Source organism: Crocodylus porosus, unplaced genomic scaffold (assembly GCF_001723895.1).
Source record: "Crocodylus porosus isolate Cpor-Errol unplaced genomic scaffold, CroPor_comp1, whole genome shotgun sequence".
Classification (NCBI taxonomy): domain Eukaryota; kingdom Metazoa; phylum Chordata; order Crocodylia; family Crocodylidae; genus Crocodylus; species Crocodylus porosus.
The window spans coordinates 33,786,702-33,804,961 of record NW_017728943.1 but is presented as its reverse complement, the minus strand read 5'-3'; the positions used below and the strand labels follow the sequence as shown (position 1 = coordinate 33,804,961).

General features: G+C 39.0%; 1 protein-coding gene across 1 annotated transcript in view; it reads right to left on the bottom strand.

The window, feature by feature from the left end:
- Positions 1-18,260, bottom strand: part of MACROD2 (MACRO domain containing 2) — a 1,470,564-nt gene that overhangs the window by 87,121 nt on the left and 1,365,183 nt on the right. Inside the window, exon 11 of the mRNA XM_019549129.1 lies at positions 3,272-3,334. Within this exon, the coding sequence (XP_019404674.1) occupies positions 3,272-3,334 (63 nt within the window). The remainder of the gene's footprint in view (positions 1-3,271; positions 3,335-18,260) is intronic.

Below are 18,260 nucleotides of genomic sequence, written 5' to 3'. Positions count from 1 at the left end.
TTTGACCTCAGTATTATTTCCTGCCATGGCGGGGGGTCAGACTAGATGATGTACTCAGGTCCCTTCCGACCCTAGAAACTATGAAACTATGAAACAAAAACAGTGTACTTGAAAAGGAATAGAAATGTTGTTCCTTCCTATGTTAGTCAAAATGATTTGAAACTTATTAGGCATGCAATTTTTTTTTATATAACTTGGAAAACCTTTCAGCAACTATGTGCAAATTATGTAATGGCATAATTTCATTATACACATACTCATGTATGAGTATGCATATTTATTTGGATATATTTATTTATTTGCATAGCTAGCTAAATAGATCTCCAAACAGCAAAAGGCAGAACCTGTAGTAGTCCTAACAGTTCATAGCTTTGCTTTTTCTCCACCCTGAGCAATGCTAAGTGTAACAGAAACTATATTCAGAAAGCTCAGCTACTACACAAGGGCCAAAAGGTAAGGCACAGTCATGTCTAAAAAACTAACTGGTTTGTGAACTTTCACAGGCAATAACCTACTTTGTCAGATCATCTACATGTGCAATTAAGGCCGAGAAATAAACTCTGGCGCTGGTCCCATTGGAGTCAACTGTTCTTGGGCACGGTGTCTACAAGTGCACCTGGGACTACAGTATTTTGAGCCAGGGTAGAGCAGTCCCAGGCTAGCAGGGAGCCAGGGGGGGAGGGGGGTGGTATGCCACAGGCTCCAGGTGGCTGTGTTGGGCAGCAAAGGGGGTGACTGGTATATGAGGGTGTTAAACTGTGGGGATAGGCAGCATGCATCCCCCACTCTGGCACCCTCATAACCCAGCCAGGTCCTGTCACTATCTATATATACATTTCAGCACATGCAAATACTCCCCCCCGCCCCCGACAGTACTATCTTACAGTGGAGTTAATTAATTCATTGCATCCTAATATTGGCACATGTGTAGGTGGTGATACTTTACTGTACAGCTAATTAGTCTGTTCCATTGTAAAGTGCACATGCAGATTCACCCAGTTAGTCTCAAAGGGGTCACCTTGCCCTATCTTCTGCCTGATTTCAGACTAAAATAGCTAACTGCCTCTGTACATAAGGTCTTAATCCACTTTAAGTCTTCATGTGAACTTTTCATTGTCATTACTGGAAGGTTAGCAGTGGATGAAGGATGCTTAATATATGGCCCATTCTTTGTAGCTCAGGAAAACATGAAAGCATTTTAGGCATGTGCATCAAGCATTAACTTTAAAGTGCTGTCCTGAGAAGGGATGTCTGCCTAGGCTGGGGCCTGAAAAGTCTTTGTCTCTCTACTGACACCGAGCAAAAAAGTAATGATATGTTGAGTACCAATATTATAAGATATAGTAAAAGTATGCACATTGTGTCTATGAAAAACTATGCTAGCCTGTAGGAGTGACAAGTTACTTTTCAAAAGACACAAGCTTATAGACACTTCTAGCAACTAAGTCATAATTTAGAAAGGTGACGTTTGCATCATATTAGAAGGTAGAGCTAAAATATCTGACTGTTTGGTGGGCTCTATCTGGCATGTTTAGATGATAATGTAACCAGATTAAGCAGAACCCTTTGAGCTATTGTGAATTACAAGTAAAGCCCTGATTTATAAAGTTAAAAGCTGAATCCTAGACTCTAAGGCTGGTATAGGGGGGTTCATTAGGCAAAGATATCCACTGTTTATGCAAGGTTCTCAAAGAGTTTTGATTCTAGTTGTGCAACTTGCTATAACACAAAAGGCCCACGTTCAGTGACCTCTTGCCCTTTGGCTGCTTAAGCCTTCAAGCACTGCAGAGGCAAAGCTGTTGGATTTAAGAAGGGAAGTATGATTGGTAACTGGCATTGTTCTCAAGCTCCTTGTATGACACTGCAGCCTTCAAGGAAACTTCTCACCCTTGGGGAATGAAAAGAACTCAGAGCTCTCTGGGGGCAGGATCCAAAGTCTACTGAAGTCAATGGTAATATTTCTATTATTTTCAATAGTCTTTGGACTCTGTGCATCTACTGTAGAGAGACAAAGGAAGATGGAGAGGAAGTGATAATACAGAGGAGAGGTAAGTGCATAATACCAGCTATAGAGTGGCCTCAGTAAATAACCAGCAGTTTGAACAGTACTGGTGGCCAGAATGCAGAACAGAACTCAAATTGTCAATGCTTTTGCTACAGAGTAGAACCAAAAGGGAGGAAAAGTTTGAAGTAATACAAACTCATCTCTCAAAAAGGAGCCACAACACAACAAGCAGACTAACAGACTCAGTAATGTAGGTCGGGTATCTTTTTGCTTCATTCTATTACATATGCTGATTGGCTTTCTCCAACTGTATTTTTCTAGGTACTACTAAACACTTTCAGACCGGATAAAGAAGTACTCCATGTAGATGTTTCATGCTATCTGAATTAAGTAGGTATAGGCAATACCCTTTATCAATATACTGGTTAGCTGGTACAGAAGAGATGCAGGGCAGCATTAAAAAAAATCATCAAGAAATGCATTTTCTTTCATGCAGCACCAGGTTAGAAATCCTGAGGAACAAAGGTATTTATAGCTATTTTGACTTGTGACTTCAGTTATTGTGATAAATGTTTAAATCTTGCTATCACCACTTTAATAGTGTTTTCTAAAGTAAAAAAATATAATCAAAAGGAGAGAAAATCCCAGATAATCCAATTTAAACACTGAGTGTCATTTTATTTTAAAAGATCTGATTCATTCGTAACACAAATTTGTAAAGTTTTTATTTGCATATACAGCTGTATGAATTCTGAAATTAAGTTGCCAATTTTCATTTTCTCACATGGCTCCTTTCTGTTTGAATGGAAAATCTAACCCGATTTTCCGAGGTTTGCAGGCAATAACTAAAATCTAGAGGTACCCTTTTAAATCTTTCAAGAGCAGTTTTTGATAAATTCTGAGTACTCTCCTCGTTCCCTCAAACTCATTTTTCCCATGTTACTCTCCTATAGAATGCCACATGGACCTACATATGCATGGAAAATTAATTTTTTCTACTTAGAGGATTACCAAAATATATTCTACTTTCAGGAGGGAATGTGGAGCTGGTAACTTAAACAGGGGAGTCTGCATTCCTGCACTGCAATACATTCATTCATTCATTCATAATGAATGGAGCTGTGGTCTCCAATGGGAGAACTGCACAAGCCCTGAGTTAATCTGGTGAAAACCTACAAACGTTTTCAGTCAATAGCATTGACTAAGGTTATTGTTCACCAAGGTGGATAAAGCCTGGGAGAATGCTTGAAAAAACTCAGCACAAACCTGCTTCTTGGCTCCGGCCTTCAGTTTCTTCAGTACTCTGCTTCTCCTCTGTGCCATTATCATCTATCAAAAAAAAAGCCACAGCAAAGTTGTTTATGAAATATCTTTTTATTGGTAACAGTAGCATTGATATTAATGGTAACCAATGTAGCATAAACTGTTAATTTTCAACAAGGCCCCACAATAAAGTAGGGGAAACATGAAGGTGAAAGAAATTTGAAAAATTGCAAACATAAAATGTTACATTTAAAATAGTCACTTTTCAAACTGGGTGGCAGATTAAAGCAATAGGCAGAGTTGTTCCATACCCCAGGAAACACCTAAATGCTTAGCAAAGTTATCTATACTTATATGACATATACAATACATATGCTTATTGGTTGATTGTTATTTTACTTATTTTATAAACCTTTTTACTTTCAAAAGACCTTTTTTTCTGGAGTAACATTCATACAAGCACTTTGAAGCAGCCACATGTTACATTTGAGCAACCTATTGCAAGCAGTAGTATGCAGGCTGACCACAGTAGCAACAGATTAGTCAGAATTTTATTTTTAAACCCAAAACCTTGACACTACTTCACATAAAGTATGAAAAATGCATGGGAAATGACTAAGAAGGCATATAAGGGGAAAATCAAACAAACCAACAAACCAGAGATTGCTATAGTTCTTTAATGATTTCTGGGTTTTGTTTTGTTTTTACAATCTTTTTGCATTCGCATTCATACCCTGTTTTCTCCACTGCTTTGTACTCATTTTCATTAGCCATTCTTCCTCCACTCAGCTCCTAGACTGCAGGCAGGTACCAAATGACAAGTTACCCCAGAGAAAGGTATTCAAAGAGAGAGGCTATGGACACAGTACCAAGCTCCTTTGACCTTCTGCCTGAACTGATTAAGAATGAATAAGGCAATCTGTGTTTTCAATAACAGAGAACCCTATTTTAGACTCAATTTAATCCTAAAAGCTAAGCTGTAACATATTGCATCAAATATCACCAGTGTGGTTATTCGGTTTCTTTTCAGAATGGTGACAGAATGCTTTAAGAAGGAACAATTAGGTATCAGATTTAATGAGGAATTCTAGGAACTGACTCCAGAGCATAGAGATTGATAAAAAGGAAACTCATGTCCCAGACCTGAAACAGGCTTGATAATCATAAACATGTATCTTGCTGTCTCCTCCTGCTGTGATGTTATCTGGTAGCTGATTTTTTTTTTTAGTGTCAACTTATATACTGCATTGTGTTGTCATTCCCTATTTCAGCCACCTGGCTTTTTTTTTAACATATGGGGGGTCTGCTGTGGAGAACAGCAGTAGCAGAAATGTGTCTAGCTTGATAGAAGAAAAACAAACAAACAAACCAACCTTAAAAAGAGTGTATTTTTATAACTAAATATTGTGCATCTTGCAGTAGTATATTTAATCTTACTAACATCCATTCAATAGTCAGACATTTTACTTACCTATTTTTTTGGCAGGTAATACTTCTCACAATCCAGCAGGTGGAACTAGTGTAGAAGCATTCTCATTCTGAGCCACAGCACATACAGTTACATCCTTAGCTGATCAGATTAGCATGTATTTTACACACTATCTGAGACATCTGGGGCAGTCTCAACAGGTATAAATCAGCACAGTTGCACTGGGATCCATGGAGCTGTACTGATTTACATCAGCTGAGAAACTAACCCTTTAGCTGGGCTGTAACTGTTCATACTGATTTTTACAGGCCTAAATGGATGGATAGCTATAATAATTTCTTAGCGCATGAGTGCGCTTTAACCTGTAAAAATCACATTACATGGATGACCAGACGCATTTGATAAGACCAGCATTTTATTTATCAACCTGCCTGTCCAGTTACAGTATGGGGAGCACATGCAAATGGGAAGTTAGACACACTAGAATGTAAATTGTTATTTTGCAAGACTTGCAGTAAATAGCTAATATGCTAGAGGAGAATGCTTTGATGCTATGGGATATTCTTCAGGAAGATAAGGTTGTTTTAGTTCAAGAACTGCATTTTGAAAACACATATTCAAGATATATGGTAAAACAGTATTTAAATAGTCACTAGTGAAATCCTTATGATTATCCATTGCAAGTAATTAACCATAATATCTATAGAATTATTTTCAGTTCCACAACTAAGCAAAAGGCAAAATTATATAGGATTTCATTGTGACCACTGTGTTACTATATGTTAACTAAATTGTATTCAGTTTTGCAATTACATTCAGAAAAAATCAGGTCAGGCCTTAATAGGATCTACTGATATTTATTGCTGGGAATAATTTTTGCACCTAAATTATTGCATTCACCAAAATAACAGCAATTTTGTCAATACTTGTTTCTACATACAGAAAAAAAAATGTCAATATAGCAACACTATTTTTTTAAATTAAAATCAAGTATTTTCATAATCTGATTCAAAGTTATTCAGTTTCTTAAAAGCGCAAGGTCTCAGTGTAAAGTCATATTAAAATAGCAAGTTTTAAATAATCTGCGTTGGATTCATTAGTATGCTACTTTAAGCTGGTAATTCTATGGAGAAATACTGACATTACATAGGAGTAATATAATGGTGAATAAAGTACTACATATTTAATTCATGTTATTTGCAAAGACAATCAGAAGTATATGAGAAATTTGTATTTTATTTTGTTCTTTCAAGATGGAAGACTATAAGAGATTTTATATGGATGCTGCACAGCACTGAGGCCCACCCAGCCTTCTATCCAGTGGGTACCAGGAGCTAATGGGGTATTAAAGATGTCTGGAGCGTGCTGCTGACCACATCACATCTGACTCATTCCAGAGTTAAAGAAACAATGGAGCCCTGCCTTCACTGCCCCAGTGGGCCTCAATGGTCTGTAAATGGGACACCTCTTTTCTGCATTCCCCATTTCTAGCAAAATCTCTGAATCAGATAATTATAGAAAGCAATTCCATCTTATCCACAGGAACCAGTATTCTTAGAGAGTGAGACTTGCATTTGTTTTCACAGTGGGTGAAAAAGTTAGAAATTAAGATGGGAGAGCAAATAGATTTGAAATAATATTATTTGAAGCAAAGAGGTAAGAACATGGGTTAAGGGGGTAGTGGCTATCTCGTTCTCATATTTATATTCTCTTCAATAGGAAAAGACAAGATCCAATTCATTCCCCAGGAGTCTTTCCTATGACACTAGTAATAATAAAAATATGCTATTTCTTTGCATAGTTTCTGCAGTGCCATCCTTCTCTTTCCGGTACAGCAGCAGCTGGCAACTGTAATTCCGACAGGTGACAACTGTCCTCATAATATCTCCTTTTCCATTATCCTAGTAATTGAGTAGCAATCTGTCATTCAATCCATAGATGATAGAAAAGAGTGGTGTATGACGCACTGTGTCATTTTAGGCCAGCAAATGTAAATGGTTTTGAGCCACATCAGAAGACAAATGGAAACATCTGTTTCTTTTCCCACAGAATGGCAGGCAAGTGAAAAAACAGGAGTTTCTGAGTTGCAGTAGCACGGTACAGGCAAAATAAGCACATCAGTCACAGCAATACAGGCTTCTAGTAATACTTTTTGTTTTCTTTTGCAAAACTTGCAACTGATAGGAGCTTGCACTCTCTCCTCATCCATCTGTTTGGTGCCAGTAAGAACATTCCAAAGATGATACACACCTTCATTTTATAAGGTGGATGAGAGGGTAATAAGCAGGCCAAACCATGATTATTAAAAACCTTCAACAGGCAGGAAGGGCAAGAGGCAATACACACTCAACCTAGAAAAATAGGCAAATCTGAACTTGTTAGGTCTGCCTTGTATAACAGAGGGGTTTAATGTGTAACAGTGGTCCCAAAATGAAGCAAAATTATATGATAACAAGCAAGAATCAGATGAGAGTGGCATGAAACAAGAAATCTAGAAACAAGGAGAGGACCTCCAAACTCTTACACGAGACAGGGTTTCATTGTTTCTGTAACTGCTAGCAGATGGATAGACCAGTACCCAATTTATTAGTCTGATTACAAATATGGTAAATCAAACATATTATATTTGACCACTTGGATCCTCCTATTTCACAGCCTCAAGAAGTGACAAATGCTGATATTTGTATTCTTCTAACATGGACCTTCCTTAACAAACAGTCAGTAGGACCACTTGTGGAGTAACAGGCTGCTCAGCTTAGGAAAAGATGTCAAAATGCAACATTAAAATTACCAGGGACTGTCTGGACTATCTTTTCCAGAAAACTACAGGAGATTAAAGAGTCAAAATTATATCCTACTTCTAAGGGAAAAGGAGAATATCCATTGGACAAATGAAAATTGGAATAACACCATCCCTCAAAGATGGGAAATCAATACCCTGCAATAGTATCATTCATGTTGTCTACCATTTGGCAGTAAACAACCAAAAGAAAGTTTCTTTAAAAAAATCTACTTCTTCAAGTAGAAATAAAGTGCACAATGGGCTACTGTAGGGGTCATACGTTACTCATAGAAATTTCTCACAAGTATATGTATCACATATCTAGACATTGAATTATACTAGATTATGCCCTGGCATAGTACCTGAAATGAAATCCCTGTATGTTCCCTATGGTTTTCCAGCCAAAAATGTTATGACCATCTGATAATGTGTGTGCTGCCCTGAGTTGGGGCCTATTTTTCTCAGGAATGCATTCATACATGGTGAGCCAAGCTTTGACCCATAAGAAACAATACAATTACAAATGACCTTCTTATAGCACAACAATGATAGGATGAGGATGAGGTCCTCCTGGGAGACCACAGGGGAAATAACTGATAAGTCAAGTAAGAGTATAGGCCATTTACATCTGTATGATTAGATCTATTCATTTGAACAGAACTATTCACATGCAACAAGGAAAACATAATCATAAATGGCTGCAGAATCATGATTAAAGGCGGCATTTGATTTCAGAGTACTCAGGTAGTAAAAACATATCAGAAATTAAACAAAGCCTACATATATACAGACACAAAAGCCCTGTTATTGTAGAACTACAACTGCATTGAAGGTAATCATTAGGGTAGTGGCCTGAGGTTGCATTTGCAGTTTGCATTTTAATTTCTTTAATTAAATTATGATTTAGGTCAGTCTTAATCACCACTTGTGTATAACCCTATGGGGTAAACTTTAACTGGGGTTAGGAAAGAATTAAGCATCAGTAATTGCATAATGGAGTTATGAGACTTATTCCCTGCTTGCTGTTTTAACAATTTACCTCAATGAAGAAGCAGAATTTAACACACTGCTATCAATTTGCCAAGCCAGCTAGTTAAGTACCAGTTAGTTAGCCTCTCATTTTTATATAAGGCTTTAGTGAATGATTGTAAAGTGCTGTGTAGAAGATATAAAACTGATGTATATGAGCATAATTGCACAATTAAAAAGAACTGCTTTGCGCTTGCTTGGTCCAAGTACTAAGCAAAGCTGAAGAGCTTCATCAGAACCTCATTAAAGACATCATGTGTTATCCCTACTGCCTTTAATGGTCTTTGGATCAGGCCCTGCTTAGGATTGGAAGGGACTTTAAAAGTCTCTAGAACCTCACAACACTTGAAATGTGGATTTGTGTTAGAAGAGATGTTGTCATCTGACAAACTGGGCACAAGATACGAGTTGTATTCTCAGGTCTGCTGCTGACTCACTTTATGACCCTGAGCAAATTGGTGGGACCAATGATTTCACAAGTGTACACTAAACTTGAATATTCTTGTTTACAGGTTTCTGACTCAGACACACAAATCTTGATTTCTGGAGATGCTGAGCAGTCCAATCCTACTGATTTTAACTACATTTCTTACTATTTAGAACAAATCAAATTAAAGGCATAAATGTCTCGGATGGAATCCTTAAGAACTGGGGTGCCCAAAATTAGCAGACACTTCTGAAAATCTGGCCTTAGCCTCCCTGCATGTCACCCTCATGTAGACGATGGAAATGATAATACAAATCTTGGAAGAGTACTTTGAATTCTACAGAACAAAGTGCTGTAGAGGGAGTATTATTGTCTTCTCAGTATCAAAAAAATCTCAGGTGAACTAACCTAATTAAGGACAAACAACAAGTCAATGGCAGAGATGAGAAAACAACTGAATAATTCCTGATTCCCAACACTGTGCCTGTTCCTTTAGGCAATGCTGCCTCAAAAAGAAAGTGGGAAAGAAAGACATGTTTCAGTTCAGGAACCATCAGAAGTCTTTCTTCAGGATCTTTGGTTTTGTGTTTACTGTACCAATTGATCCATTATTCATGAGTACATAATAGAGTGTGTTATTGTGATGAAGTAGGTAGTATATTGTTAACAATGCCCAGGTAATAAGCAGAAGACAGTTTCCTTTCTGAGCTGCGCTAAAAAAAAACAAACTCCACTGACATACGATCGTTGTTTGTTACAGTGCTGCAATCGTGTGGGTACAGGAATGTAACAGGAAGAAGAAAAAGTTGGAGAAAGCAACACATAAGATTAATTTTGTTAAAAGCAGCATAACCTACCTAATAAAAAAATAAAAGCACCCCAACAGGACAACATTCACTAAATGTATGCATTACCACTTAAAGCATTTGTTGCGTTAAAATTTCATAAGCATTGGGGCTTCCACTCTTTTCTGCATTGAGTCTGAGTGATCATGGTAGCTTATTGTTATTCACATAATGGATGGAAATGTGAAATGAGTTCCTTGACAGATGTGTACCCTGGAGGTACATTGGTTTGTCACTGCATATAATTCCTCTCTGACAACACTATATGAGTCACTTTCGTGACTTAGTACTTTGCACTTTATTCCATTGCAATAGGTGGAAAATCAATTTTAAAATTATTTAGAGTGAAGATAGGAATTTCAGCTTTTTACCAGATAAAAGATACACACACAATTCTATAAAAATCATACAGGGGACTTGGTAATGGGATGGTCACTACATGAAAAAGAGATTCATTTTCAAAGCTTGTTTTCTAGCAAAGGGCCTTGCTAAACCTTAGAGTGTAAGCTGAACAAATGTTAATCAGCTTAGTGTTGCTTGGCTTAGTGGAACAGGCACACGATAAAGCAACAAACCTGCTCTGACTGTCACAGCTGTGACTTGCCACTAGAGGCTTGCTGAGCAGGGGCAGGACTAGGAGCAGGACCCACTCACTGCTCCTGCCGGCCAGAGAGAGGGCCCACCACTGTGTCAGCTGCAGCGAAACCAGCAAGACCCGAGGAAGCCACTTCTCTGGAGCTCTCTGGTCTTGCTGAAATTGACACAGGGGCTCCGCGCCGGGAGTGGGGCTGTCGGGCTTCGGCAGCTCTGCTCTTGGCACAGAGCTGTCACAGCTTGACCAAACCAAGCTGCTTCCCTAGGGCTCTCTGGTCTTGTCAAGCTGTGGTGGCTTTGTGCTGAGAGCAGGGCTGCCAGGTCTCAAGCTTGATAGCCCTGCTTTCAGTGCGAAGCTACTGTCAGTTTCAATGAGAGCAAAGAGCCCCAGGGAAGCTCCCTGGCCTCCCTACATGTGTGGGAGGAAGTAGAGGAAGGATTTCCATGCCCCCCGCCACCCCAGCTTGCTGGTTCCTGGGAGACCTGGGTTCTGCTCCAGCCAGGCAGGGTGTCCCTGGCTGTATGCATGGGAGGAAGGCATTTCCTTCTCCCTCCCCCAACACCACCCCCTCACTGCTCGCTGTGGCCCTAGAGTCACTCACTCTGCCCAGCAGGAGCAGCAAGCTGGTCCTTCCATCCCCATGTACAGGGAGCTGGGGACACCCTGCCCAGCCACAGGGAGCTTGGGTCTCCTAGGTAGCAGCAAGCAGGGGGTGGGAATTCCCCCTGTGCTTCCTGCTTCCCAGCAGACTGGGGCTGCACTGTGGATGGGCAGGATGTACCCAGCTCCCTCCATTTGTATAGGGAAGGATGGGGCAGGATCCTCTTGCTCTGCCAGGTGTGGGAGGTGGAAAAAAAAAGGACTGGGTCCCTCAGAGCACAGGTAGTGCCCGGCCTGCTGGCAGCCTGCCCCCTGTGCCACTGTTGGCTGGGTGCTACCTAAGCTCTGAAGGGCCTGATCCTTTTTTGCTGCTAGTGGGAGCAGAGCCAGAATGAGTGGCAGTGGAAGGCACTGCAGCCACCAGGTGTTCCAGGGCTGCCTCAGCCCAACATCCCCAGGGAGTAAGCTGCCATGCCCAGCCCCGCTGAGCTCTGGCATCCCCGCTTGCCTTGACTCAGGAGGGGGCCACTGCATTCTGGGATACTGGAGGGCTTCAACTTGGGCAGAATATTTTTGAGACATGGCCATCGCCATGGTAGTGGAGTGGAACAGGAAGAAAATTAAGCAGATTGGAAATAATCTTGCCCTGGAGTGGCATAATTTTAAAGTGAATGACAAGTGCTTTAAACCACTTAAAAAGTGTCAATGTGCAGCCAGTCCAGGGGTAAAGAGTTAAATGTACCACGTATCAAGGCCCTTAGTGACTTAGTACTTTGAATCTTATTTCGTCTCAATAGATTGAAAATCAATTAAAAAATTATTTACAGTGAAAACAAGAACTTCTGCTATTTACCTGATAACAGATAAATTTGTACACACAATTATATAAAAATAATAGTTCAAACTTGGTAAGAGCATACTTGGTAGTGAGTTAATCACTAGGTGAAAATATTTAATTTCAAACTTGTTTTCTAGCTCTGCGTTATGATTATGCAGCAATTTAATTAAATTCTAGTAGCCACACCAACATAGTAAACATATCTTTAAGGAACCATTAAAGAGATTGTCTCCACTTTGGAGACAGTGGAAGACGCTGTCTATTTTTTTCCAGTTAAATGGAACACAAATTCATCTGATATCCTGAACACTGTCATGAGTCAACAGAGAACAGATTTAGGGGAAAAAAAGAAAAGAAAGTAAGAAGCCATGAACCAAACTAGAAAGGGGTTAATAGCACCTCCTTAATTATAACTAATCTGTGTTAGGAAGAAAAGGTTCACCACCATGTTTGATCATTTTTATTCCTGAAAGAAATCTTTCTGCAGTGCTTTATATTAATTTCAAATAATCTTTTCAGAGGACATATGTAATACAACTTATTTAAAAGGAATGATTTATTTCAGTGGTAAAAAAGAATGAAGGACAGTCTAAAATTTAACCGCTAAACAATTTTTGTAAGTGCTAGCACTTTGAGGTTAGGTACAATTCAAAAAGCCCAAGGCAGAATCAATCTAAGTTACATAGTTTTCTCTAGGTGATGTAGTTTAGGTCAGTAGCAAACGAACACACATTCATCCTTTAGCGGCAGGGGGCAAATTTTGGAATGGCAAATGGGTTCTACCATTTTTAAACCAGCCTGTGTGTGCCAAATTTCTGTTCTGTTCTGGGTATAGACCAGTTTCCAATCACTTATACCGGTAAAAGTGTAATATCTGTATCTGGCCTCAAAGCTGAATGAGTGGCTATATGTTTTTCTATTATAATTATGTGCCCATGTGTTCATTTGAATGATCATGACCGGAGTTGAGGTTTACAGCAGAGTATTATTGCCCTGTGGGATGTGACAGTGGGATATAACTGCTACTTCTCAACTCAAATGGCAAAACAGTCATTTGCTATAAACTGCAGGACACTTGGAAACTTTATCAGAAGGGGAATGTGTGGGCACCTATACACAAGCACAGAGGCTGCTCTGACATGCTGGAATTCCAGGATGTTGGCGCAGACTCAGTTACTCTGTCTTCATTTACCGTGGTCCAGCAGCCTCCTGCATCTGGTGTATCAGCGTCCCCGTGCTTAAAAATGGAGGCAGGGGCACTTGAACTAAAGCTCATTGAACAAGCTTTAGTTCAAGCATCCCTACCACCATTTATAAGCATGGGGACACTGATACACAAGACCCAGCAGTGCTGTAATTAGAGCAGCTCTTGGAGTCACTCTAAGAGGTTAATTAAAGCGCCTCCACCACCCCACCTCCAGAGCACATGTAAAAGTGCCCCGTGAGACCAGTTAACACTAGATCTAATTCTTAAGAAAGAGGGATAACTACCTGGGAATAGAATTACAAGGCTTTTAACGAGGTGTTTGACAGAGTTAATGAACACTGATGTTCCTGCTACTGGAAAATGCTAGGTGCCAATAGCAGCTACATGAACTTTAAGGCTGCCATTCAACAAAGCACTTAAATAACAAACCCTTCAGTGGGAATTAAGCACTTTCTTAAGGGTTCAACTGAATAGGGATGGGATTACAAATATCTAAGCATGTGCCTAAGTGCTTCCAGTCAGGAATTAGAGTGAAAGAAACAGTAGCCAAACTGCATCTCTTAACAGATGAAGTGAATGGGAAGAAGGCAAATTGAGCTGTTACTCCATAACTGAGAGACTGCTAAGAAAAGAAATCCATTTCTAAGAATATGCTTATCAATGAGACAGTTTACAAGACACTTCATACAATCCACCTAAACTTCAGTCCACCCAGTGTAATTATAGGTTGAAGCTCAACCCCCAGATTGTTAAGCGAAGAAACTCTGGATCTATGTACAATCAAAATTCTTCCTTTGGAGATAAAAAGGTTTGAAGTCACTGGTAAGAACTATTTTACTAGAATAACATTATCTGGGTATCAGATACATTAAACCCAAAGAACTAACAAGATGATCTATAACTGCACTCTGTCTCAACTTTCTGTATCTTCAAAGTAGAAGGAGATATGCCTTGTCTGAGCAATAAGAACATACATCCCTAGGTGAGCTTAGATCCCTGCCTATTTGCTGAATAATATTTCAGATAGTTGAGGCTGCACTTGAAAGCTAAGAGGTTTGTAATCTGATGACCCTTTCAGGCAAAAGAATACACCTCTCTGCTTGCTGCTTTTAAGAAGATTTGTGTTCATCCTGACCTCTGGGCTTGGGTCATCTAGCAGACTTTTCCAGTCAGGTGAACAGAAAGCAGACAAATTTGATCTAGGGGCACAATTCCCACAAAATGCCTCCACACAGATGTGGAAGGCCTGTTGAAAAGAAAATCTCTTGATGCTAACAAGCTTTTTTTTATGGAATGGAATCTACACTTCCATTTTTGGTCCTTTCCTTTCTTGTAGCTTTGTGACAAGGTATTTAGCAGAATTTACAGATTCACTGGAAACTGACATGGCTGTGCCATGAGCACTTCTGCTATGGCCCTGAACTCTCGATCTCTCGGCTTCCACTTGCTCATCCCAGTGTCCGTGCCGCTGGAGTAGTCCATTTCTGGTGACGTTTATGGAATTAACTGTGGCAGGACAATATGTAGGGCATCTGCATCCTTTCAAATGCCCTGATCATGCTGTCAGGATGCTGACTAGAAGAAGGCATAGAAATGGTGCTGATAACATGGGTGAATCATCTCCTGATGATGGAGAAAGATTTAAGTGACCAACTTGATGTTGTTAGAGTTACCAATTTCCTTTGATACTATATGATGGTAACATATCTATAGCCTCTGAAAGAAGTGGATGGAGCTGTGCTCCAGTGGCTTTCTTCTATTTCCCTAAGAGATTTCAGAAGGAGGTAGTGAGTAATTAATCTACCTTGTAGTTCCAGAAGTACCTGTTATGTCACCCTACTCAGTGAATACCTGAGGCAAAAGGAAGGTTAGTGAAGAGTTATAGAGGGGTTTTTAGCTCTGTTTTTACTTAGTAAGAATGACAGTGATGGGAGCATCTGACCTGAAATGTGTGTATTGACTGGAGAAGGTTATGTAGTAACATGCTTTAGATATTTGGAAATAACTAAAGCTTAAAAGTACACCTAAGTAAAGCAAAAGAATCCTGTGTCTGCAACTTAACCTTGATTTTCACTACCTTTGCTGTCTACAATGTCTGTTTAAAAACCTGAGAGTTTTGCAGACATTAAGGTAGAATATACCAAGTTTGACTTTTTCACCCCTTAGGTTTTTATAACCAATCAATCATATAGTGAATGTGACTGATACTAACCTCAAAATGATACCTAGTTGATTCCATCCACCCAGACCACTTTACAAAAGTTTCCTGTTTGCCAATGAATTATCTGAAATACTACAGGAACCTTTTGGGGGAGGGGGAGAATGTTTTTTCTATTTCCTTCCAGATAGTATTCAATGCTACCTCATAACACCCACAGAATACAATAAACGACCAATAGCAAAATATAATCTGCAATTCACACTAGCTTTTTCACCCATTGGTTCAAATAAAGAGAACAATATAATAAATAGCTTAATAACAGAGACCATTCATACTTTAGAAACTCCATATTAAATTGCTTTCATGAACATGTCAAGCATTTATTGTCACTTACTGGAAAACAAACTCCCTACACAGAACTACATATCTGACATTCTTTGGTTGTAGAGGAAGTAGTAAAATAGGAATCAACCTTCAATGATCTTCTGGAGAGATGTTAGCCATGCTGTGGAGATATTGCTACCTCATCTCAAACCAGCAAAGCAGCTGGGCGTGTGGTAGAAAAATAACACTGCTGAGATGTTACTGTGCTCAGAATAGTATTTTAAGATCCAGGAGTGAGTTAAGGTAGCAGAAGGCTGTTAATAGACTAAGTTAGGTTCTCTTCACATAGTCTCACTTGCATTTTAAAGAGATACCTCAGCTAATACAGAACAACTCTACATTCTTCTTGTAATTTCTCTAAGCTTTTTTATTATTACTGATGATGCCATGCTGGGGGAAAAATATTATGTTGTTAATATTTAATGAATGTGCTTTTAGGCTTGCCCTTACAGTTAAAATACTATTCAGGTAAAACATGTCCACTGTCTCCTAAAGTAAAAATATGTTAAAGCCAGTGAACTTGGGTTTTACTGTGAGGTAACCTCCCTAAAGTCAACCCCAAACAGAGAGGTTGGTATTGAAGGTAAACGCACACACACACAGCATCCTGGATAATGCAATGGTATGTATTCACATCTTTTTCATCTGGAAGGATGGTTCATGAGGTCTTTTAGATAGTTAGAAACTACAGTCTAGGTAATAATTAGGACAACATTTATCTGGGGCTAAATCCTGTTCTCAGATAAATGTGTGCAAATCCCATTTACTTAAATTGAAATGGCTCACAGGTGCATTACATTAGAATCTGGCCACTTTGCAACTTTATAGGAATTCAGTACCTATGGCCTAACTGCCTGATGCCTTTTGAAAACTAAGGCAAAGGTAATTCTACAGAAATCTGATCCAAACCCTTTTTTCCCCTCAGTGGATGCTTTAATTACTTTTTTCCATCACAAGGACTCTCGAGTCTAAATTTAGACTTTCAACCCTATGCATTATAGACCTGATTTCTGCCTAAGGAAAAGACAATTCTGTCACCAAATAGATTAAATTCTGCAGCAGTGATTATGTATTACAGGCCTCAATTCTGCATCAGCAAAATCTACTGGATGGCATCAAATTCAAGGAGTCCAGGTGTTTTATACTTTAAGGTAAAGTAATCATTCCATTGCCATGCTATTTACTTCATCCTTTCGAAACATTTTTTGTACTCCACAAACAAATTCTAGATCACAAAGGCACATTAACAGGAATAGTAAAACTGGGAGGCCACAATGCAAAAGTAGCTAAAGGCATAATATCAGCTCGTTTGTCAATTAAATGAGAACCTTGTGGGTTTTACAGCATCCAGTTACTTCTTTATTTTTGGTGCCTGAAGCTTCTGCTACACCTTACATATATTATGCAATTAACTAGCTAATTGTGCAATAAATATAGACCAGCCACACATGTACGGTAATTATTACACAATAAAAATGACTATTCAGCTATAAAAAGAGCCAACCAACTATAAAGTTAGTGCTTGAAAATGTGTAACAGCTCTATAACTGGTTTTTGTCTGGTTTTAGTTTGAACATGTAGCAGGGCCCTAAGGCAAAGCTAGTTTCTAGAGGCTTCCAAAATAATGCCCCCACCATAATAACAGCCATTACAATGATCATTGTTTATCCTCATTAGAGAAAATGATATCATCAGGCTTCAATTATCTATGATCTTCCACAGCACTCAACCAGCAGCTAAATGGGCATCTTTATTTTGTCACTGTGGAGATTTTCTAATGAAATGATAATCTACAGATGAAATTGCTATTTGATTTTGAGGTGGGTTCAATTCAGCAATATACAGTTAATGAGAAAGAAGGCTGGAAAAGATTTCTTGAGTCCTTCCACACCTTGAAGATAATAACAACCATTTTCTAAATACTTGCTATTAACAAACAATCACAAGGTTAGTGATAGGATGTTACTCACAGTTACTTAATGTGATGGATGTTTTTATTTTTCTTGTCTTTATGACTCATGCCATACCACCAGTATTTTAGGAGCACTAGTCACAATACTAGGTCAAAATGTTGAAAATTAGGTAATGACATGGTTAGGTGGAGACTTAAACATGTTCTTTTGGGAACTTTGGGTGAAAGGTATTTTATGGCAAGAAACTGTCTAAAAATGGCAAGAAACTGACTAAAAAATAAATGATCAAGTCTCCCCTTATGAATTATATCACTATCAGTCCTTGTACTAACTAATATTTTGTGGAGGCACATGTCTCAAAACAACATACAAATCTGCACTCTAAAAATGTACTAATAAACCTCTTTGGACTGTAATATGACTATAATTCTATCAATGAGATTCCAATTCATTTAACATTATTTTAATTTGATCCAGCACCAGAATGATTTCACTTTTTAGTACAATGCACTGCTTCTGCACCCATAGATTAGCTTCCCTACACAGATTCTATTTAGAAAGGTATATCTGTTCAGAAGAGTACATAAGAATAGTCCTTTTCTGACTTGGATGGAGATAAGTAGTTGGGTATGAATATGGAGTCATGCACTACATAAATACATTGTAAACATAGGGCCCCTATACACATGCTCCACAGATGCATCTCAAGCAGGTCCAAGGAGGTGATCCTCCCCCTCTATGCGGCACTGGTCAGGCCACAGCTGGAGTACTGCATCCAGTTC